Source organism: Carya illinoinensis, chromosome 7, assembly GCF_018687715.1.
Source record: "Carya illinoinensis cultivar Pawnee chromosome 7, C.illinoinensisPawnee_v1, whole genome shotgun sequence".
Taxonomy (NCBI): Eukaryota; Viridiplantae; Streptophyta; class Magnoliopsida; order Fagales; family Juglandaceae; genus Carya; species Carya illinoinensis.
Window position 1 is genome coordinate 4172890 of NC_056758.1, and position 22933 is coordinate 4195822.

General features: G+C 37.7%; 4 protein-coding genes across 5 annotated transcripts; 3 read left to right on the forward strand and 1 right to left on the reverse strand.

Moving 5' to 3' along the window:
• Positions 1-580: 580 nt before the first annotated feature.
• On the forward strand, positions 581-2560 carry LOC122314906 (galactinol synthase 2-like). The gene is made up of 4 exons (XM_043130552.1): positions 581-1158; positions 1417-1737; positions 1850-1984; positions 2100-2560. The coding sequence occupies exons 1-4, from the start codon at positions 823-825 to the stop codon at positions 2331-2333; spliced, it is 1026 nt and encodes a 341-aa protein (XP_042986486.1). The 5' UTR covers positions 581-822; the 3' UTR covers positions 2334-2560.
• A 7467-nt stretch (positions 2561-10027) lies between these two features.
• On the forward strand, positions 10028-12017 carry LOC122314907 (galactinol synthase 2-like). Its single transcript, XM_043130553.1, has 4 exons — positions 10028-10613; positions 10894-11214; positions 11326-11460; positions 11571-12017. The coding sequence occupies exons 1-4, from the start codon at positions 10278-10280 to the stop codon at positions 11802-11804; spliced, it is 1026 nt and encodes a 341-aa protein (XP_042986487.1). The 5' UTR covers positions 10028-10277; the 3' UTR covers positions 11805-12017.
• An 888-nt stretch (positions 12018-12905) lies between these two features.
• LOC122315533 lies at positions 12906-13751 on the forward strand. The gene has a single exon (XM_043131487.1). It carries the CDS (start codon positions 12906-12908, stop codon positions 13749-13751), a length of 846 nt encoding a protein of 281 aa, XP_042987421.1.
• A 1684-nt stretch (positions 13752-15435) lies between these two features.
• LOC122314908 (trafficking protein particle complex subunit 4-like) lies at positions 15436-19190 on the reverse strand. Of its 2 annotated transcripts, none has more exons than XM_043130556.1 (3): positions 18927-19190; positions 18145-18361; positions 15436-15935 (listed from the first exon to the last, which is right to left on the reverse strand). In XM_043130556.1, the coding sequence occupies exons 2-3, from the start codon at positions 18290-18292 to the stop codon at positions 15739-15741; spliced, it is 345 nt and encodes a 114-aa protein (XP_042986490.1). In that variant the 5' UTR covers positions 18293-18361; positions 18927-19190; the 3' UTR covers positions 15436-15738. The 2 variants fall into 2 exon arrangements, with proteins under 2 accessions (XP_042986490.1, XP_042986489.1); XM_043130555.1 differs by having other exon boundaries at positions 18145-18313; positions 18927-19185.
• Between the last annotated feature and the right edge of the window lie 3743 nt (positions 19191-22933).

Consider the following 22933-nt stretch of genomic DNA (forward strand, 5'->3'; position numbering starts at 1 on the left):
AAAGTAAATGGCAAAGATTTGTTTTCCTTAAAAATATTTGAGAAATAATAAAAAAGAAAGAAAGAAATATTATCAAGTGCACAAAAATAATAGGTGTTGATTTTGTACGTGAGACTATTATGTCATGTCGTGATCTTAGGGATTATCCGCCATTTATTATCGAATAATAACGCATCCCATGTGCCATGCACGTGTTTTGTGAGATCAAGTTCCAATCCAACGGTCGTTTTGTTTTACTTGGAAAGTTGACCAAATGGGGGAAAATTTTTCTAATTTTATTCTTTATATTATCCTGCGCTTTCGGGCACCGTCCTATTCTTGATACTTCTCTCTCTCTCTCTCACCGTCGGATCAAATCCTATAACACCTAGCATCCGATCTTTCCTTTCCTAGATAGAATAAAATTAACTACATTAATTTTCCTGGGGATCAGTCTAACCGACGCCGTTTTCAATAGGATGGTCCTACCATGTTGCCGACAAGGAAATAAATTATTAATTATATTTATTTTAATATTTAATTACCCCTAACCTTCAGTATTTTACCTAATTAAACCTACCCTTAAATCCCTATATAAACCCGCCCAGGCTCCAACCTCAACACGCAACTCATCCAACTTTCGAGTACAAAGCATTTCTTCTCAAACAAACACTTCCTTTAAACAACCATTTTCCTTTACTTTTCTCTCTGTCTCCTCCAAACCAAACATCAGTTTCCTCGTACCTCAAACATCAACACCCTTTACTATTTTCCTTCAACCCAAACAGTACGTACGTACTCTAAACACTTTTCGAGTCTTTCTCCAAATCCCATTAATTTCCAATGGCTCCTCAAGATATCACCACCGCCACTGATGCCAAGCCCGCCAGCCTAGCCAAGGCCGGTAGCATGCCTAGTAGGGCGTATGTTACGTTCTTGGCTGGCAACGGGGACTACGTGAAAGGTGTGGTTGGCCTGGCCAAGGGACTGAGAAAGGTGAAGAGCAAGTACCCACTGGTAGTGGCTATCTTGCCGGACGTGCCAGGGGAGCACCGGGAGATTCTGGTGTCTCAGGGCTGCATAGTGAAGGAGATTAAGCCGGTTTACCCGCCGGAGAATCAGACCCAGTTTGCCATGGCCTACTACGTGATCAATTACTCGAAGCTTCGTATCTGGGAGGTATGTACAGTTACAACACATGTATGCATGTCTGACACGTGTAAATCGAGATTTGGGTAATTTTGTTTGAAGACGACGCTGTTAAGTTGGAGATCAGGCATAGATTCTTTTGTTTTTATTGTAATTGACCGACGTGGGTCGGATCTTTTAGAAAACAAAAGATTTGTTTCCTTTTAAAATAGACAAGTTTGTCTTTTGTTCACGATTTACTGCTTATGAATATCTCTGATTTTGAAGTTTTTGTGATGGAAATTGCAGTTTGTGGAGTACAGCAAGATGATCTACCTAGATGGAGACATCCAAGTTTTTGAAAACATAGATCACCTCTTTGATCTTCCAGACAACTACTTCTATGCTGTGATGGATTGTTTCTGTGAGAAAACTTGGAGCCACAGTCCCCAATACAAGGTTGGCTATTGCCAGCAGTGCCCTGACAGGGTCAAGTGGCCCGCTGAGTTAGGCCCCAAGCCTGCCCTCTACTTCAATGCTGGCATGTTCGTTTATGAGCCCAATTTGTCAACATACCATGACCTCCTGAAGACCCTCAAAACTACCCCTCCTACTCCTTTTGCTGAGCAGGTAATTATGAAGTTTGCCTGGTTATGTTAATAATCTTTTTTTTTCCAAGATTCATCACAGCTGTTGCTTAGTTTTAATCTAAATCTGACATGGGTGTTTATGATTCTTGCAGGACTTCTTGAATATGTTCTTCAGGGATGTTTACCAGCCAATCCCTCCAGTTTACAACCTTGTTCTTGCCCTGATGTGGCGCCACCCAGAGAACATCCAACTTGACAAAGTCAAAGTTGTTCACTACTGTGCTGCTGTGAGTATTCACTTAATTTGTTCATTACAACGAGCTCAGATCAATTTTGGAAATAGTTCTGCTTTTCTTTTTTTATCGTCGAACTCATTAGTGTAAAACTGTGACTGGCTTTCAGGGATCGAAGCCATGGAGGTACACCGGAGAGGAACAGAACATGGACAGGGAAGATATTAAGATGCTGGTTAAGAAATGGTGGGACATATACAACGACGAGTCATTAGACTACAAGAACAGTGTGGCTTCTGGAGGGGTTGCAGTAGGGGCTGAGCAGAAGAATCTGCAGACATTTTTGGCGGCGCTTTCGGAGGCTGGTGTTATTCGCTATATTCCTGCCCCATCTGCCGCTTAGTGCTTGTTGGATCTATGAAGATAGATGTCAATAGGAATACTAAGTACAGTGCTGGATTTTAGTTATATGGTTTGCTTTGGTCTTCTGTAATTTTAAAGAGGAAGACCTTTATATACCTTCTTTCACAATTGGCTGTAATGACTGGGACCTGCTTTTTTTTTGTTTTTTTGTTCAATTTGGGTTTGCACAGATTCAAGTTAATGAAGAATACAAAAATTTTAAACCTATGTTGCGCTCTCTCTCTCTCTCTCTCTCTCTCTCTCTCTGTGAATGAGATCTTGAACTGTTGGAAGATTCGTTGACTTGGGTTTTTACCCAAATCATTAATTATTCTATAGACCTCTGGTACAGAAACATGGTATTTGAGATCTCTTTCCAATCTTCACTTCATATCATTAATTTTAGGATGGGAAATTAGTACTTTTTGTAGGTTGTGATATTGAACTCGATTTAAGACCATATCTTCTGTCTCGTGAAAAATTAATCAACCATTGATGTTCATTTGGAAGGATTCAGATGCCCTCAAATTCAATTCAGAATATCAAAAGTTTCTCATTTAATTATACCCCTTTCGTGCACCCCATGCAAATTAGTTGGATTCAAATCTTTATAGTCAATCCAGAATATCAGAAGTTTCCATATACGAGGCTTTTCCTATTTTTAGTCGTCTTCTTTGATTTTTTTAACATACCAATCCAAAAGGCTCTCCCCGTGTCACTGGTGGCATAACCACAGCCATTCATTTAGTCAATTTTGCTTCACTTACCCAAAAAAAGAAAAAACTAAAGAAAAAAGATAAGCCACAACAGGTTTAACCAAACCGTGTATTTGTTACATTTTTGGCAGGAAATGGGGATTCTGCAACTGTAAGAGGTGTAGTTTGCTCAGAGTTTCAAGTGATGGTGGTTTTACCCAACGTTTGATAAAAAAATGAACTAAGTCGAGCCTTACTGGAAGCTTATTATCAAGAATAAATGAAGAGATGAAATCAAATGAGATTGACTCAAATACAATAGATAAGATAAATAGGATTAAGCTATTCTAAAGAAGGAAATAGTCTCTATAAAAAGAGAATCTTTACAAATCAAGCTAGATTGTTGACTTTCCCTCTCTAGAATTCTATAAGGATGGCATCTTCTTCAAGATCTCAAAAACCCTATTTCTTGTACTATATGGAGACCAATGAAAGATCATGAAGAATTATAAAATCACAAAAGAAAGTGAATTTTGCCTCCAAATGACCCTGGACATAGGCTTGTGCAAAATACCCGCTAGGTCGCTCAACCCAGTTGGGTCGAACCCTCTAAAATCGGGTTGGGTACATGTCAGTTTTAACAACCCTCAAATCCGACTAATATCGGGTGACATTTGAACTCGATTGAAAATCTGAAAAAGCAAAGCCCCTCTCTCATTTCTCGCTTCTGTTACTCTCTATTGGGTTTATCTGAATTTTTTTTGTTCGATTGATTTGGAGATCTAGTTTCTGATCTTGATACAATATTCAAGTAATGGTTGGGGAAGAAGCAGAGGAAATGAAAAGTAGATCAAGAGAGCTTATGAAGATGGCAAAGAGTTCTGTTGAAGGAGGAGGATCCTCTTACTCTGATTTGAATGGCTTGATTGCAGATCTGAGCTCGCAAGCCATTGCTGGTGAAGCTACCGAGAAGAAATAGTTTAGTTTTTCACTTTGTGCTTGTTGCATGCAACTGAGACACTACTTTGAGCATTTTCGTTTTCCTTAGAATTTACTAGAGAGACTTTTCCTTAGGATTCTGTAGGCTTATTTTGAGAAGAGCGTATGTGAGTGTACGACTGGTTTTGCTTAAACTCTTCACAATCCACCATCTAGGTTTCTCCTCTTTGGCATTTTAATCGATTCTCCGCCATTGATATTCGAGCATAAATGAGAAAAGCCCAAAACCCTCCAACCTATAGTAACTGTTCCTGTGTTCAGCCCAAATCTCAAAAGGGTGAAAGAAGGAAACTTATGAAACATCTCCGATAATCTCGCACGGATTAAAGCAAAACAACAACGCCATCATTGGTGAAGTCTGCAACTCTTAGTAATTTTCAAATCCCCAAAATGGCCTCAACTAATGACCACTGCCAACAATTTCCCTCCGATTCAGACTCCGACTTCGATTCAGACATCGACCAAGGCCACATTGGATCCCGGCCCTTTCGCCACGCCGATCTCTCAAACTCCATTTTCAAAGCCTACTTCGAATCCACCAATCAATCATCACCATCCACATTCGGCTTCAACAAAATACAGTCCTTCCTCACCTCCTCCTCCTCTGGCGCCCTATTATGCCTTGTATGCCTGGAGTGGATTGGGCCCTCCGACCCCACCTGGTCCTACTCCTCTCTTTGCTTCACCATCTACTCATTTTCATATTCTCAGCCCCTCTTCTTCTTCTTATTGTTTCTTTGATTTTGAATCTGTTCACTCATGACCCATCTACCATTTGTAGAGCTTAAGGAAAAAAGATTGGGTTGAGGATGTGGCTGTGGGAAAGGATGCAAGTAGGTAGGATTAAGATACGAGATTGGGTTTTGGAACTTTGCAAATGAACGTATCGAAAGCATAGTAAAGAACGGGTTCGACCCGACCCGTAATTTTTAGGTCGGGTCGATCCGCATTTGTGAGGCTTTTCTTGCGGGTCAGACCAAAATCTGGGCAGGCCGAGTTGATGTGCAGGCCTACCTGGACATAGGGCTTTTATATTAAACTACTTAAATCTGTGTCTCACTTTTTATTTATTATTTATTATAAGCATCCAAGCACTGTTTCAATGCCCAAATTATTATCGTGGGCCATTCAACTGTATTGTTAAGCTCTGATCCTGTCGAAAAATTGCATCAACACCCAACATAGCAAAGGAGAACTGCCAGAGAGTTTCAAGGATGTATTGTTAGGGAGGTTGAACCTGGAAACCAGAACCAACTTGCGATGTAAATCTCATGTTGCAACTTGCATGGTTCATATGTTCTGTCCTGCCATGCAAAACTCAAATTTTTTAGGCTGTTTGAATTGTTTAATGTTCTTCATCTACTTTGGATCATTTTGTTTGAATTGTTCAGCCTCCGCCTTCATCTACGTCACTGAATCATCAGGGTTGGATATATTTTTTTGAATGTTTGAATTTAAGAAGAGTCCATGTAGGTGTTCTGCTTGGCAAGTTGACAATCGAACTTATCCAATTCATAAACATTTACATCAGAACCTAACACAATGACTAGTAGATCTGATGGTGATATATAGCTTTGAATAGCTCCATAACCGAGAAAAAATGAACAGCTTCTACCAGTAATTTGGAGAAACTTAAGAGACCTTCAATCCTAATTTGAATCATTCCCAAGGCCTCAGCATCACATGACATAATCCAAATCAGCTAGCCTTAGTCTACTCTTGTATTTTTCAACACATTCAAGTTCTAGAAGTGCTTCTTAGTCAACAAACTAAAATCCTAAAAATGGCAGAAGCAGAGATCTCAAGAGTGCTTTAAAATATTGATGATCCATTTAAACACCAAGAATGATCAAAGTAGCCTGCATCGTCTTTAGTCTGATTTCCTGTTTAGACAAAAAAAAAAAAAAGGGTTGTAACTTTAAGCACTGAGTGCTGCAGAACATTAGAATTTTATTTCAAAAGATTTGATCATATTTTCATCTTTTACTTTCACTATGCTTTATAGTGGAATACAAGATTCTGCACATTTTCTTCTACACACTGTAATGGACATTGGACTTCTTCCGTGAGAAAAGTTGATAATTGATAATACCAGCTTGTTATTTCATTACATTGTTATCTTGCTCAACCCAATGGCAGTAATGTGAAATCCAATAACAAAGCACAGCCCATAAGATCGCTGTGATAGAGTATACGAGTATACAAGTTCTTAACATTTTTTACAAGAGGATTTCCAAATAATCCATCCAGAAGAAACACTCTCTCCATCACTGAGTACACCATTCCTCACATGCTTAATCATCCAGAAATTAACATCAGCTTGGACTCTTAACAAAAAATGAGCTATCTTATCATATCAACTAGAAAATAAGATTGCTCTGATAAATTGATAATGAACATTAGAATAAATCAGAGCAAATAACAAGTATGTCAGATACAAGTCCCAATTAAGGAGATTATCGGCCCAACAAGGCAACCCGATCCTTCTGTACTGCCTGTGTTGGGTTTATATCAAAAAGCTCACACCTTATAGGCATCTCCATGTCATAGAAGGAATTCTTCAAGACATAATCCGTGTACAACTCATAGATGGCTTTCAGGAGACCTTCCATTTGCTGTGTACCAGGCTCACAGTCCACAAAGAACTTTGTGCCTGGCAAGAAGTAAATTACTCTTTTAGTCAACATTTTCCACAAAATAACATCAAATAGTGGCTAAAAAGAAACTCTAGATGAATATACTCCTAAAGGGAAAATTAGACTGTCATGACACCTAAGCAGATATAAATGCCCCGGGTAAACGCAAGCAGAAGACTCCAGCGTAGAAACAAGTGATAAATCTTTAACGAATTAACAACTGTACCCAAATTTCCATTGTTCTAAAATATCCTAAGAACTCACATGTGGGATTAACAGACAGGTAATAGGGTGCGGCTCCCTCTCATCGGGGACCCTCCCATTTTAAACGATGTGGTAGGGTGTGTGTAAAATGATCTCATGGGTAAAATCTACTACGTAAAACAGCAATTGTCCTTTTATTCTCTGCATCATTGTCGAGCAGAGGAGACAAAGTTGTATATAACGGCCATAGTGGTTGCTGTGTAATCAATCAATTTAGTGGAAAGAATATTTTTTCCCACAACTGTTTTTCTATTTTTGTCACGCTCTGTCAAAAGATTTTGTCATTGTCAATTCTACTAACTGATAAAATACACTTTTAAATGGTTTCAAAAGTCAGCAATTTAAATGGGCTTTTATACACATCAGTTGATGTGAAATTCAAGATGATGATCAACATTTCTCATCTACAATACTAGTTCGATTGATATTTCCAAATACTGATTAGCATTGTGAAGTTTTTTTTTTTTTTTTTTTTTTGCTTTCTAAGCAAGCTCGATCTGTTATAATTAAGGATACAGAAATACATAAATAAGGAGTAGGGGACTGACAGACATTCATGCTAAGGGAAGTAGCATTAAGGAGTAGGAGTAGATAAATGTTTCCCATCTTTCCTGCCAAGGGAAGTAGCATTGCGAAGTTTTTAGTACCAATGTGTTCAAGCTCTTGTCTCTTCAAGGCGATGGGTTCTTTCTGACCCATGAATCCATTGTGGGCAACAATCCACAATGGCCCCAACACATAAGTATAGGTAGGGAGAAAGCCCAAAAGAATAATTCAAAGAGAATAACGTCTTGAATTTTCTTTCCTACTTCCTTCCTTCCTTCCTTCCTTCCCCCCTATGGGCTATGTGGCAGTTTCTGTACGTATCTCATTCCAACATCCTTTTCCACATACCTTCCTCTCAGTTTCCACAAATTTTTCCTTTTTTTATTTTTTAAATTTTTGAATGGGGATGTGGCAATAAATAATGGGACTAAATTGCCGAAAGGGTCATCCAATAGATATGATTCAAATTGTCTTAAGGATACTGCTACAGTGACTGATGTCCCCACCTACAAATTCAATCTATAAGTGTATTTCAAATATTTTTATTTTTTTAGCTTTTATTTTATTCATTTTTTAAAATTTTTAAATATTTATTTTATTATAAAAAATACATAACTTAATAATATTCAGGTAATTAATAACTAAGAAAAGATTTAAAAAAAAAAAATTGGGTCAACTATCCGTGTCACTATAGATTCACTAAGCATTTTCCTTTGTCTTAAAACATGCAAAGTCCAAAACCATTATCGGAAACTGCATTTTGTCGGTCGGGTCCATAAAACGTGTTCAAAATTCAATACCATATCTCATTATCCAATTTATTTCAATGTCCCCACAAAATAAAATTTTTTAATAATTAAGGTCCTATTTTGGACCGATTAACTAACGTATTCCCATCCGATATCTTAAAATTATTTTTTTCCTAAATTTTAGGATTTACACTTGAAAAAAACTCTAAATGTATACTCCATCCGGTTTCCTATTTTAAGGGATAGGTTTAGAATGTGAATAATAGTTTCTTATATTTAGAAAGATACTGTTCATATCATAAATAATTTTTTATATATATTTTATAGAGAGTAGTTAAAGATGTAGAAAAAAATAGTAGAAATAATAATAAAGAAATAATAAAAAAATATTATTTTAATAAAATAGAGAAATAATAGAAAATGAGATATATAGAATTTTTTTAATATCTTTATTAAAAAAATATATAATTTTATAAATAGTTACGGAAAAAGTAACTATTAAAAAAATATATATATATAAAATAGTAAAATATTAGTAGGAGGATGTTAACCTATCATTAATTTTTTTTTATAGATATCAAAAGGCCTCACCCAACCCCAGAAAAAGAATGGTCAGAGGTTCCGATTGACTTCCGACAATTTTTTTATAATTTTATTTAGTAATTAAGAAAGTATTTTTTAAATGGTATTATATCGTAATAGAAAAATTTAATTATAAGTATAATTGTATAATAATATATACACTGATTTAATATAATTGGTAAAAAAATAAATTATATTAAAAATAATATTAATTAAAATTTTAAATATGAAAAAATTAATATTAATATATAAATTAATACGTAATTTTATTTATATATAACAAAATTTTATTGTAATTTATCCACGTGGCGAGATCGAGTCGGTGGACTTTTCTTAAAAGAGTATGTTTGGGTCCGTCACTCTTAGCTTAAAATGTCCAAAATTTTGGTGTACGTGCCGGTGCCTCGACTTCGTAGGAATATAGAGGAAGGTTCGTGATGGAGATTTGTGATTGCTCTTCGATGTTTGTCTACTTTAGAATTTGAATCGATAATAGGGAGTCAAGATGAACATTCATGTTCGTTTATTTCATGCTTGGTTGTACTCAATATTTTATTTTTAAGAAAAAAAAATGCTTTAACCAACAAATAGATTTCACAAAATTAAAATGATAAATTGACATAAATTCATATAGTATGTTAAATTATAAACCTTTTTTTATTATAAATTGATTTAAAGTATTATATAAAATTATATCAGATTATGAATTTATTTTTATTAAATTTTTTTATTTCTATAACACTTTTTATTTAAAAAAGAAATATTAGATACATTTTTAAAATCTATAAATTTTGCACGCTCCCTTTAAAAAATAATGAAGTCTTCAAATCAGTCTTATATTTACCTTTTTTTTTAAAAAAAATATATAAAATTTATACATTTTAATTCTTAGAATATTCTGCAGGGTAAATGATAAAGATTTGTTTTCCTTTAAAAATATTTGAAAAAAAAAAATATTATCGAGTGCACAAAAATAATCGGTGATGATTTTGTATGTGCGACCATTATGCCATGATCTTTGGAATTATCCTCATTTACGCTCGGATAATAACCCACCCCATGTGCCATCCACGTGCTTTGTGAGATCAATTTCCAATCCAGCGGTGCGTTTTGTTTTCCTAGGAAAGTTGACCGAATGGGAGAAAATTTTGGGGGGCTACACTTTAGACAGATTAATCCTATGAGAGGACTTTATCCGAGGCCACTAATAAGTGGACACATTAGCTGAGTATATTATCTGAGGCCATTTTCCTTTCCTTTTCTTTATCGTCCATCTCCTCCAAACCAAACAACGCTCAGATTAACCAATAACCCTTCTCTCTGATCTCACGAACAAAACATTCAATCCTAGCAATCAGTTTTTCCTCGTACGTACATCAAACATCAACACCCTTTACTATTTTCCTTCGACCCAAACACTACGCACGTACTCTAAACACATCTCGAGTCTTTCTCCAAACCCCATTAATTTCCAATGGCTCCTCATGATATCAGCACCGCCGCTGATGCCAAGCCTGCCGGCCTTTCCAAGGCCGGTAGCATGCCTAGCAGGGCGTATGTTACGTTCTTGGCTGGCAACGGGGAGTACGTGAAAGGTGTGGTTGGCTTGGCCAAGGGACTGAGAAAGGTGAAGAGCAAGTACCCACTGGTGGTGGCTATCTTGCCGGACGTGCCAGGGGAGCACCGGGAGATTCTGGTGTCTCAGGGCTGCATAGTGAAGGAGATTGAGCCGGTTTACCCGCCGGAGAATCAGACCCAGTTTGCCAGGGCCTACTACGTGATCAATTACTCCAAGCTTCGTATCTGGGAGGTATGTACAGTCACGTCTCTGCATGTCTGACACGTGTAAATGGAGATTTGGGTAATTTTCTTTCAAGACGACTCTGTTAAGATGGAGATAAGGCCTAGATTCTTTTGTTTTTATTATAATTGACCGACTTGGGTAGATTCTTTTCCTCTTCCATAGATTGAGGAGAGGTGTTTCCGAGAATACAAAAGATTCGTTTGCTTTTAAAATAGACAAGTTATTTTTCCCGTTTTACTGCTTAGCAATATCTCTGATTTTGAAGTTTTTGTGATGGAAATTGCAGTTTGTGGAGTACAGCAAGATGATCTACCTAGATGGAGACATCCAAGTTTTTGAAAACATAGATCACCTCTTTGATCTTCCAGACAACTACTTTTATGCTGTGATGGATTGTTTCTGTTCGAAAACTTGGAGCCACAGTCCCCAATACAAGGTTGGCTATTGCCAGCAGTGCCCTGACAGGGTCAAGTGGCCTGCTGCGTTAGGCCCCAAACCTGCCCTCTACTTCAATGCTGGCATGTTCGTTTATGAGCCCAATTTGTCAACATATCATGACCTCCTGAAGACCCTCAAAACTAACCCTCCTACTCCTTTTGCTGAGCAGGTAATTATGAAGTTTGCGTGGTTATGTTAATCATCTTTTGTTTCCAAGATTCATCACAGTTGTTGCTTAGTTTTAATCTAAATCTGACATGGGTGTTTATGATTCTTGCAGGACTTTTTGAACATATTCTTCAGGGATGTTTACAAGCCAATCCCTCCGGTTTACAACCTTGTTATTGCCATGGTGTGGTGGCACCCAGAGAACATCCAACTTGACAAGGTCAAAGTTGTTCACTACTGTGCTTCTGTGAGTATTCACTTAATTTGTTCATTACAATTAGCTCAGATCAATTTTGGAAATACTCCCGCTTTTGTTATCATCGAACTCGTAAGTGTAAAACTGTGACTGGCTTTCAGGAATCGAAGCCATGGAGGTACACCGGAGAGGAACAGAACATGGACAGGGAAGATATTAAGATGCTGGTGAAGAAATGGTGGGACATATACAACGACGAGTCATTAGACTACAAGAACAGCGTGGCTTCTGGAGAGGTTGAAGCAAGGGCCGAGCAGAAGAATCTGCAGGCCTTTTTGGCGGCGCTTTCGGAGGCTGGCGTTATTCGCTACATTCCTGCCCCACCTGCCGCTTAGTGCTTGTTGGATCTATGAAAATAGATGTGAATAGGAAACTAAGTACAGTGTTGCATTTTAGTTATATGGTTTGCTTTGGTCTCCTGTAATTTTAAAGATGAAGACCTTTCTACCTTCTTTTACAATGGTTGTTATGACCTTGGGTCCTGCTTTTTTGGTTCAATTTGGGTTTGCCACAGATTCAAGTTTACGAATAATACAAAAATTTAAACATATGTTGCTCTCTCTCTCTCTCTCTCTCTCTCTCTCTCTCCCCCCTTCCTTCCTTCCTTTATGAATGAGATCATGAACTGTTTGAAAATTCATTGAACTGTTTAAACATAGAGTCCCTTCTATATATGACCCTTTTCCTATTTTTAGTCGTCATCTTTAATTTTTTTAACATACCAATCCAAAAGGCTCCCCCATGTCACCGGTGGCATGACTACAGCCATTCATTTAGTCAATTTGGTTCACAAAGCCACAACAGGTTTAACCAAGCCGTGTATATGTTACATTTTTGGCGGGAAATGGGGATTCTGTAAAAGGTGTAGTTTCCTTACAGTTTCAAGTGATGGTGGTTTTACCCAATGTTTGATAAAAAATGAACTAAGTCGAGCCTTACTGGAAGCTCATTATCAAGAATAAATGAAGAGATAAAATTAAATGAGATTGACTCAAATACAAAAGATAATATAAGACAAATAGGATTAAGCTATTATAAATAAGATTGTTCATTTGGGTTCCAACCCGGGAACCCGGGTACACCCGGACCGCAACCCGGATCTCAAATCCGGGCAGGAATCCGGACCGGGTTAAGCCAGGTCAGATCCGGTCTGGAACCCGGATGTATCCGGGTTTTAAAAAAACCGGATTCTAGGTTCTGGATTGAACCCGGTTTTTTATTTTTTTTAAAGTCTGTATGTTATTATTGATTTTGTAGGAAAATATGTTTATAAAAAATCCTATATTTTATTACAACGAAATAAAAAACTATTTTTTATTCTAACTCTGAATAAAAAACAACGAAACAGTCTTTGTTCTAACTCTGATTTCTCCGCTTTCTACCTTCAGTTACCTGGTCGAACTGACAACGAAATAAAAAACTACTGGAATACAAGAATGAAGAGACACCTGAGATCCGGGTTGCCTATTTACCATCAAGAAGTTCAGCAAGAAGCTGTAGCTTTTCACCTATTGAAACAGCAGCAGCAGCAACAGCACCTCCACCAAAAGCACCAAGATCATTCTTCTTCTGGTTCATTCTCAGCGCTACTCTCCTCTTCTCAACCTCTTGAGCTCAACTACAATCCCTCTCTTTCCCTCTTTGAGGGGATGAATTTCTCTTCGGCTGCAAACCATCTTCCTAACCAGGCATCTTATGACTCCTACTCCAAACCTAGCAACCAATTCAGGTTTTTCAGTGAAAACAATAATATTTCAGGCTATACTTTGCCACTATCCCCCATTTCTCCTTTTGAATCATCACCGTCCACTGTGTTTAACCAGAATATTGCATCCAAACCCATTTCATCTCCATTAATTGAATTCAGTTCAGAGAGTCTTAATAGGAATTACAATGTTGGGGGCATGGCTGCAAGAGCTCCATATGAGCCATTCGGTGTATCTCAAGAACTAGAAACAGAGCCCCTTTCAAACCAAACACCACCGCAGTCAACAACTCATGCTTCATCCACAGCCAGTGGCGATGAGAACTTTATGAGAGCTCCAAGCAATGCTAATGACTGTGAACTAGAGACGCCATTGTTGCAAGATGATAGTGGATTATTGAATGCTCTTTTAGTGGGATCTCAAACTCTTTCTGAGAAGCCCAAGGGAAAAGCATTATCGGCAGCCTCTTCCGATAGAAGGAAAAGCGTGGTGGTGGATGCACTCAGTAAGGAGGAAGACACAATGCATATGGAATCGACTATGAAGATTAGTGGTGAGACGAGCGCTGAGAACTAGTGGGATGATTTGAGCTCTTCTCAATCATCACTTGGTGAGTTAGTCCTTTTTGTTTCGATCTTTTGCCTGATAAATTTAAGATTGGTTTGCCTGGTCGAACTGGCAGAGCAGAGACTAAGAGAGAGAGGGGGGCAAATATGAATTCGGGGAGGGGCGTGGCTAATTAGGGTTTCGTTCTTTAGTTTATAACACCTAGGTACCGGGTTTTAAATCCGGATACGGATTAATCCGGTTTTTTGAATCCGGATGCCGGCCCGGATTTGACCCGGGCCGAAAACCGGAACCGGATTCTGGGCCAGGCCGGATTTTATCCGGCCCGGTTGAACAGCCCTAATTATAAAGAAGGAAATGGATCTCTATAAAAAGAGAGAATCTTTACAAATCAAGCTCCAGATTGTTGACTTTCCCTCTCTAGAATTCTATAAGGATGGCATCTTCTTCAAGATCTCAAAAACCTTGTTTCTTGTACTATATGGAAACCAATGAAAGATCATGAAAGATTATAAAATCAAAAAAGATCGTGAATTTTGCCTCCAAATGACCCGTGGACGTAGGGCTTTTATACTAAACCACTTAAATCTCTGCGTCTTACTTTTTATTTATTATTTATTTCATATATAAGCATCCAAGCACTATATCAACGCCCAAACTATTATCGTGGGCCATTCAACTGTATTGTTAAGCTCCGATCCCGTAGAAAAATTGCATCAACACCCAACATACCAAAGGAGAACTGCCAGAGAGTTTCAAGCATGTATTGCTAGGGAGGTTGAACCTGGAAACCAGAACCAACTTGCCATGTAAATCTTATGTTGCAACTAGCATGTTTCATATGTTCTGTCCTGCCATGCAAAACTCAAAATTTTTTAGGCTGGTTGAATTGTTTAATGTTCTTCATTTACTTTGGATCATTTTGTTTGAATTGTTCAGCCTCCACCTTCATCTACGTCACCGAATCGACGGGCTTGGATATTTGTTTTTGAATGTTTGAATTTAAGCAGAGTCCATGTAGGCGTTCTGCTTGGCAAGTTGGCAACCAAACTTACGCAATTCATAAACATTTACATCAGAACCTAACAGAATGACTGGTAGATCTGATGGTGATATATAGCTTTGAATAGCTCCATAACCGAGAAAAAATGAACAGCTTCAACCAGTAATTTGGAGAAACTTAAGAGACCAACATATCCTAATTTGAATCATTCCCATGGCCTCTGTTCAGCATCACATGACATAATCCAAATCAACTAGCCTTAGTCTACTTTTGTATTTTTCAACACATTCAACTTCTAGAAGTGATTCTTAGTCAACAAACTAAAATCCTAAAATTGGCAGAAGCAGAGATCTCAAGATTGCTTTAAAATATTGGCGATCCATTTAAACGCCAAGAATGATCAAAGTAGCCTGCATCGGTTTAGCTTGGTTTCCTGTTTAGACAAAAATAAAATGGAGGTCACTTTTAACACTTAGTGCTGCAGAACATTAGAATTTTATTTCAAAAGATTTGATCATATTTTCATCTTTTACTTGCACTATGCTTTATGGTGGAATACAAGATTCTGCACATTTTCTCCTACACACTGTAATGGACATTGGACTTCTTCCGTGAGAAAACTAGATAATTGATATTACCAGCTTGTTATTTCATTACATTGTTATCTTGCTCAACCCAATGGCAGTAATGTGAAATCCAATAACAAAGCACAGCCCATAAGATTGCTCTGATAGAGTATACGAGTATACAAGTTCTTAACATTTTTTACAATATGATTTCCAAATAATCCATCCAGAAGAAACACTCTCTCCATCACTGAGTACACCATGGTTAATCATCCAGAAATTAACATCAGCCTGGACTCTTAACAAAAAATGAGCTATCTTATCATATCAACTAGAAAATAAGATTGCTCTGATAAATTGATAATGAACATTAGAATAAATCAGAGCGAATAACAAGTATGTCAGATACAAGTCCCAATTAAGGAGACTATCGGCCCAACAAGGCAACCCGATCCTTCTGTACTGCCTGTGTTAGGTTTATATCAAAAAGCTCACACCTTATAGGCATCTCCATCTCATAGAAGGGATTCTTCAAGACATAATCCGTGTACAACTCATAGATGGCTTTCAGGAGACCTTCCATTTGCTGTGTACCAGGCTCACAGACCACAAAGAACTTTGTGCCTGGCAAGAAGTAAATTACTCTTTTAGTCAACGTTTTCCAGAAAATAACATCAAATAGTGGCTAAAAAGAAACTCTAGATGAATATTACTCCTAAAGGGAAAATTAGACTGTCGTGACACCTAAGCATGCTCTTACGCTCGAAGAGCATTTCAACAACAATGGCAGTGATAGTATTGTGAAGTCCATAGAGCAGATATAAATTCCCCGGGTAAATGCAAGCAGAACACTCCAACGTAGAAACAAGTGATAAATCTTCAACAAATTAACAACTGTGCCCAAATTTCGCTTGTTCTGAAATATACTAAGAATTCTCATGTGGGATTAACAAACAAGTAATTGGGAGCGGCTCCCTCTCACTGGGGAGTCTGGGGACCCTCCCATTTTAAACGATGTTGTACGGTGTGTGAAAAATGATCTTATGGGTGAAATCTACAATGTAAAACAGCAAGTCAAAGCTTTGTATTTCTGTGTTTTGGACGTATGGGTATGTTTTCTGCAAAACAGTTAAAACAAATGGCAGGGGGAACTTATTAAAAAAAAATGGCTGGGGGATTAGAGACCACCAGATAATGACAGAGCCATATTTGGAAGACTTATTGAAGACAGGTTTCCTGGCAATCAAATTTGGATTAGAAAAATAGCAGTGGGCTTACAGAACTGAGCAGTTCCACTATTTCAGCCACATCCTGAAGCCAAGCAAAATTGGGATGAAAGAGGTTTCCGCAAAAATAAAAACCAAGCGAAACTTTACCAAATCCCATCCAGGCACGCGTTCTGAATTTAGAAACTCCCATCTCTCCAAGTCCCCACGGCACCGACCACCCCATCACAATCAAACAAGCTCATCTTACAAATTCAATATATCACCCACACTACTCCTTACAAATGCAAAGCAACTCAAAACTGCACAAACAGCAGCCACAAAATTCCCTTCAACAAAATCTTGACCATAAAACAGACGATCTCCTCCAGCAATCATAGCTTCCACAACCAAAGACGAGTCTAGGCTTCCCAAAGAAACCAGTAAAACCACAACAGTGATCCATGTGACCAAAGTGCCAGGAACCATCACTGCAAGCTCTACAACCATTAAATGCACCCCAAAAATCTCAGAGGCATAAAAGGCAGGTCTACCAGAAGGCGAGGAAGATGGCTGGGCCTGTAATTTGTACCAAGAATGCATGGATTTAAGAAAATCCCATAAAAAAGTCAATCTAACAGCATCATCTCTAATAGCCAAAACCTTCTCTCTCATTGCCCACCTGTTTCCTTGTTTCCAAGGTTATTACCCCTCACTAGCTTCTCCAAGTTGGTCACACTCTCCAACCCGCCTGCCAACTCATTCACTGCCGATGCCACCTTCAATTCCTTCAACTAAACCACCCTATTCATCCTCTACTCCACATATAGAGGCCATGCAAACATCAGCACGGCACCAAGTAAAAGGAGTTACAACTGCAGTGAGGCAAGAACCTTTCACTGATTCGTGACTTAGCAACTCCACAAAACCCCTATCCTTGGCACTTAGAAAATAAACCATCTCCTTGGTTCTTTTCAAGAAAACTACTAACAATAACTCAAAATTTACTCTCTCTCAATTTTTTTTTTCTGTGCCATATTCTTACCTGTTGGTGATTTTTTAAACGCATGACATCCTCCACTTTTAAATACGGGATGGGAGCCACTTGCCAAACAACCATGCTTAGTCTTCATAAACATTTGAGATGTCCACTTGCAACAATAGGTACCATTGGATTTTAAAATGTCCCATCATCAAGATTTCTTCATATAAGTGAGTTTCAGTTAGTTAAACTAAAGAAAAGAAATACTTATAAAAAAAAGATGTACAAAAAGTACCAGTCCACATCCATATGAAGCTTACTAGATATGCAAGTTTAAGACTGCGACAAAAATCCTCAGCTTCTTGAATGCATATTGTTGAATATTTTCATATATTGACATTCACTAGATTACAACCTTAAAAGTAGCAAAGCCCAAGATAAAATTGTAATAGTAACAAAACCTTAACATTAAAATGCACGAGTTGGTGACTGGATGAGGCATATTACATTAATAATACATGGAGTACCAGTAACTACCTCTAGCTTATTGTGTGCAATATTTACTTCCATATCATTAATGCCCATTGAAAAAAAAACAAAAACTTAAGAATTGCACTTGTTTGATCCGTCATTAATCAGAATTTACCAGTGAGTGATTGGAAACAGTGGAGATCAAATGTATCCGCTTCAAGAAGCTCAATCCCTGAACAACCAACAACTGGCGATAATTGCTGAGAAATTGCATGCATCGAGTGCCATAAACTTGCCACTCGTAAGCTATCATTTGTGTCCATCCGTCCAGCAGATCCATAATCCTAATTGTCATGGACGCAAGTATGTGCACACAAATTTTGTCAAATAAGCTGCATTCCCCATAAACGAAATCTCTTTTATTTCTTTTTTTATAAGAAATATTAAAATACTTCCAGGATAAAAAAAAATCAGCACCGATCCAAAATCCTTATTCCCCCATAAAGGGCGACAATACAATTTTGGTTTGACAGACTCAGTGCCTGATATGGAGGTTTCCATTGATTTTGCATATAAAAACAGGTTTCCATGGAAATCCAGGAAAGGAAATAATTTACCGCTCGTTCACTAGACAAACAATCCTATGATCTGCAAATCATCAATGATTCCACAGAAAGGCTAGTCTTTCTGAGTAAAAAATCATATATTAATTCATCTAAGATTTCCAGTCCAAACTTATGCACTGAAAGGCTAGTCTTCTCGATCCCAAAATTCGATTTAGTTTATTTGGTTTTCCAACAAATCCTCCGCAACCAAAAGTAAAATAAAACACCTCGTTCAATCAGCTTTCTGTAAATCTCACTTTCTATTTTAAAATAAAAAAGAAAAATTTTATCGGGAAACTAATAGAAACTCCCTCCAAGTCTAGCTTGTGAGAGAGAAACAGAAGGGATTTACCTTGTAAAAGATCAAGCCACCAGACTTGTTGATGATGTAGAGGCTGTAAATTGCTGCCATTCCCAAAAGCCTTTTCCGGAACCTGAAAACAAAGTACAGGCTGAAGAAACCAGAAATTATGAAAGAGAGAGAAGCCTAAGATCAGTGAACTGTATGGTGAGACTCTGCAGTTGACGATGGCAGATCCGACCCGGCCTTCATCAGCCCCTAACAGACTAGGGTGGTAAATAGGTATTTTCGGTCGTATCGTGTGAATGTCTCAAATCTTACCCAAACCATTTAACCATCTCATTTGACATTAATAACATAATTTTATATAAAAATTAAAATTTATATTTATTGCTAATTACAATTAAGGGTGTTCAACCGGATCCGGATATCCGGCCATAACGAAATCCAGATTCGGGTTTTAAAAATCGGGTGGTTATCCACCCAGATTGGCTCGGATTCCAATCTGGACAGGTAACTGGGTCTAATCTGGATATAACCGGATATCCCATTTTTTTTGCAATTTTTGCCTTAAAATCTGGATATCCGGGTTATAAACGGGTCTAATCTGTTTTTTTTTTTTTTAGACTTTAAAACTCTAAAAAATATATATATAGAGCACTTAAAAAAAAAAAATCTGATATCTTATTTCAATTACCCAATTTGTTTTTGTAATGTTATATGCCTGAGTCTTTCCTTTAGTACAACACTCTGTTTATACCAAAGTCTCAACACGAATGCAAAACTCTATACAGATATGTTCAGAGTAACCTTTAAGCATATACATATACAAACTGTACTACAGGTAATGATATTGAAAACATATACTGATTTATTCAAGACAGAACCAACGAGCCAAACAGATTTATGACTAAACCCTAATATGCAAACAGATCCAAATAATAATCAGGAATCGTATACAACAAGATTAATAATCAAGAAGATAAAGAAATAAGCAAAATAGAGCAAGAAAGAAAGAACACAACCGATTTACGTGGTTCGACCCTAATGGTCTACGTCCACGGCAGGAATGGGCCTCAGAGCTTTATTGATATCAATATCCATCACAGAGAAGCCTCAGAAACGTTCTCAGATTACAGAGCACTCATTTACACTGAAGAAAATCAAAGATTTTCTTCCCAAACATGAACCCTAGTTTCCCCCTTCTCTTCACTCTCTCTCGGACCCCCCCTCTCTCAATCAGCCGAATACACAAAATGAAATTAGGTTAAAGAATACAGCTGAAACGATGCATTTATATGGCATGACAGATGGCTCCACGTGGACAGATCCTACGGCTCAAACTTGGCCTCGGTTTGAAGTAGCTTACAGTCACGTGCTGGTCATGAGGCTTCACTAATCCAGAAGCTTCTTTACATCCATCCAAACGTAACACATAGAAACAAGAGAGGTCAGATTAATAAAGCATAATAATAAATGTAATTGCCATAACATTTACAAATCTCCACCTTGGCAAAACATTTATTTGCCAAAAAAAAAATATCAATCCTCATCATTGGCTCATTCCTGCACCTTTCCCCCTAATGGGGACAGACTCTAGACTCCATGCCAATTAAGTTCAGACAGTGTCTGAACTTAGACTTTGGGAGTGACTTGGTCATCATATCTGAGGGGTTATCCTCAGTTGAGACCTTCTCCACACCCACAACCTTAGACTCTATAACATCCCTAACAAAATGAAGCCTTATATCAATATGCTTAGACCTTTCATGGAAAACTTGATTTTTAGCTAAGTGAAGTGCACTCTGATTATCACAGTGCACAGAAATATTACCATTAAAAAAACTTAACTCATTTGCAATGCCCTTTAACCAAATGGCCTCCTTTATTGCTTCAGTCAATGCTATATATTCAGCCTCTGTTGTGGACAAAGCCACAACAGATTGTAAGTGTGACTTCCAACTAACAGCCCCTCCAAAAGCAGTAAACACATATCCAGTTAAGGATTTTCTAGAGTCTATGTTTCCTGCAAAATCAGAGTCTACAAAACCAATTAACTCACATCCTTTCTCAACACCCTTTCCATAACTGAGTCCTAAGTTAGTAGTGCCCACTAGATACCTTAGTACCCATTTAATAGCTTGCCAATGGGGTTTACCAGGGTTCCCCATAAACCTACTAACCACACTCACAGCATAAGTCAGATCAGGTCTAGAGCAGACCATTGCATACATTATGCTTCCCACCATGCTAGCATAGGGAATTTGTTGCATAAAATCAATATCAGAATCTGTTTTAGGGACCTGATCTGTAGATAATTTAAAGTGTTGACCTAAGGGTGTGTTAACAGATTTAACAAGTTCCATACCAAATCTTTTAAGAATTTTAGAGATGTAATTTTTCTGAGACAGGTATAACAGTCTAGCACTCCTGTCCCTCTCAATTTCCATACCTAAAATTTTCTTAGCAGGGCCCAATTCTTTCATTTCAAACTCTGATTTCAGCATGCATTTAACTTGATCAATTATAACAGTGTCTTTACAAGCCACCAGCATGTCATCAACATACAATAGGAGGTAAACAAATATTCCTTTTTCCTCCTTGTAATAGACACAGCTATCATAACAACTTCTTTTAAAATTATTGTTAATCATGTGTGTATCAAATCTTTTATACCACTGTCTAGGTGACTGTTTAAGACCATATAAAGATTTTTTAAGAAGACACACTTGATTGTTTTTAATTTCATTAGTAAAACCTTCAGGAGGTTGCATATAAATTTCTTCTTCAAGTTCTCAATGCAGAAAAGCAGTTTTAACATCTAACTGTTCTAGATGCAAGTTTTCAAAGGCTGTATAAGCAAGAAGTAGCCTAATTGAGCTATGTTTAACCACAGGAGAGAAGATTTCATTGAAATCAATCCCTTCTCTCTGTGTAAAGCCTTTGGCTACAAGCCTAGCTTTAAACCTGGTCCCTTCTATCCCTGGTATGCCTTCCTTTTTCTTAAAGATCCACTTGGATCCCACTAATTTTACTCCTTTGGGTTTTGGTACTAGAACCCAAGTTTTGTTCTTATTCAGGGATTCCATTTCTTCATGCATGGCTAATACCCATTTAGAGGAGTCTTTGCTGGTCACAGCTTCTTTGTAAGTTCTAGGTTCCTGATACACTACTTCATCAGCCACTGTTAAGGCAAATATGGTAAGTTCAGCTTGACCATATCTTGAAGGTGGTTTAATCACCCTCCTCTGTCTATCTCTAGCCAGATTCCAAGATCTAGCTCCACCTTGACTTGTATCCTCTGAAGTTTGACCCTCAGAGTCACTGTCATTACCAGTTACAGATTCAGGTTGGGTATTAACCTGCTCCACCTCAATCTGAGATCCCTCTAGGAACTTGTCATTATTATTCACTGACTGTGACTCTTGTACCCGAGCCATCTGTGACTCATTAAAGGTCACATCTCGGCTCACTATACATCTAAACCTACCAGGTCCTTCTACCCATAGTTTGTATCCCTTAACCCCTTCAGGATACCCTATGAAAATACACTTAAGTGCCCTAGGTTCCAATTTGTCAGTTTTTGAATGTGCATAAGCTACACACCCAAAAACTCTAAGGTGGTCATAAGTGGGAGGTTTTCCAGACCATAGTTCCTGAGGTGTTTTAAACCCTATTGCTGAAGAAGGACACCTATTTATAAGATGAACTGCTGTGTTTGTTGCTTCTGCCCAGAAGGTTTTGGGCAGCCCTGAATTTGACAACATACACCTCACTCTTTCTAGGATAGTCCTATTCATTCTTTCAGCAAGTCCATTCTGTTGAGCGGTTTCTCTAACTGTTTTATGTCTAATAATTCCTTCCTTTTTACAATACATGTTAAAATCATTTGACAGGAACTCTAAACCATTATCAGTCCTTAAAACTTTGAGTTTTCTACCTACTTGATTTTCAACTAGGTTTTTCCACTCTTTAAACTTCTCAAAAGTGTCACTTTTATTTTTCAGTATATAAACCCAAACCTTTCTTGAGTAATCATCCACAAATGATAGGAAATA

Bases quoted from the DNA above. Each gene is read 5' to 3' on its own strand.
- LOC122314907 (XM_043130553.1), top strand. From the start codon at position 10,278: ATGGCTCCTCATGATATCAGCACCGCCGCTGATGCCAAGCCTGCCGGC. The intron at 10,614-10,893 runs GTATGTACAGTC...TGGAAATTGCAG, and splicing joins CCAAGCTTCGTATCTGGGAG to TTTGTGGAGTACAGCAAGAT. The intron at 11,215-11,325 runs GTAATTATGAAG...TGATTCTTGCAG, and splicing joins CTACTCCTTTTGCTGAGCAG to GACTTTTTGAACATATTCTT.
- LOC122314908 (XM_043130555.1), bottom strand. From the start codon at position 18,986: ATGGCAGCAATTTACAGCCTCTACATCATCAACAAGTCTGGTGGCTTG. The intron at 18,314-18,926 runs GTAAATCCCTTC...CATGACAATTAG, and splicing joins GTGGCTTGATCTTTTACAAG to GATTATGGATCTGCTGGACG. The intron at 15,936-18,144 runs GTAAATTCTGAT...ACTTCTTGCCAG, and splicing joins CTGTTTCCAATCACTCACTG to GCACAAAGTTCTTTGTGGTC.
- LOC122314906 (XM_043130552.1), top strand. From the start codon at position 823: ATGGCTCCTCAAGATATCACCACCGCCACTGATGCCAAGCCCGCCAGC. The intron at 1,738-1,849 runs GTAATTATGAAG...TGATTCTTGCAG, and splicing joins CTACTCCTTTTGCTGAGCAG to GACTTCTTGAATATGTTCTT. The intron at 1,985-2,099 runs GTGAGTATTCAC...ACTGGCTTTCAG, and splicing joins TTGTTCACTACTGTGCTGCT to GGATCGAAGCCATGGAGGTA.
- LOC122315533 (XM_043131487.1), top strand. From the start codon at position 12,906: ATGAAGAGACACCTGAGATCCGGGTTGCCTATTTACCATCAAGAAGTT.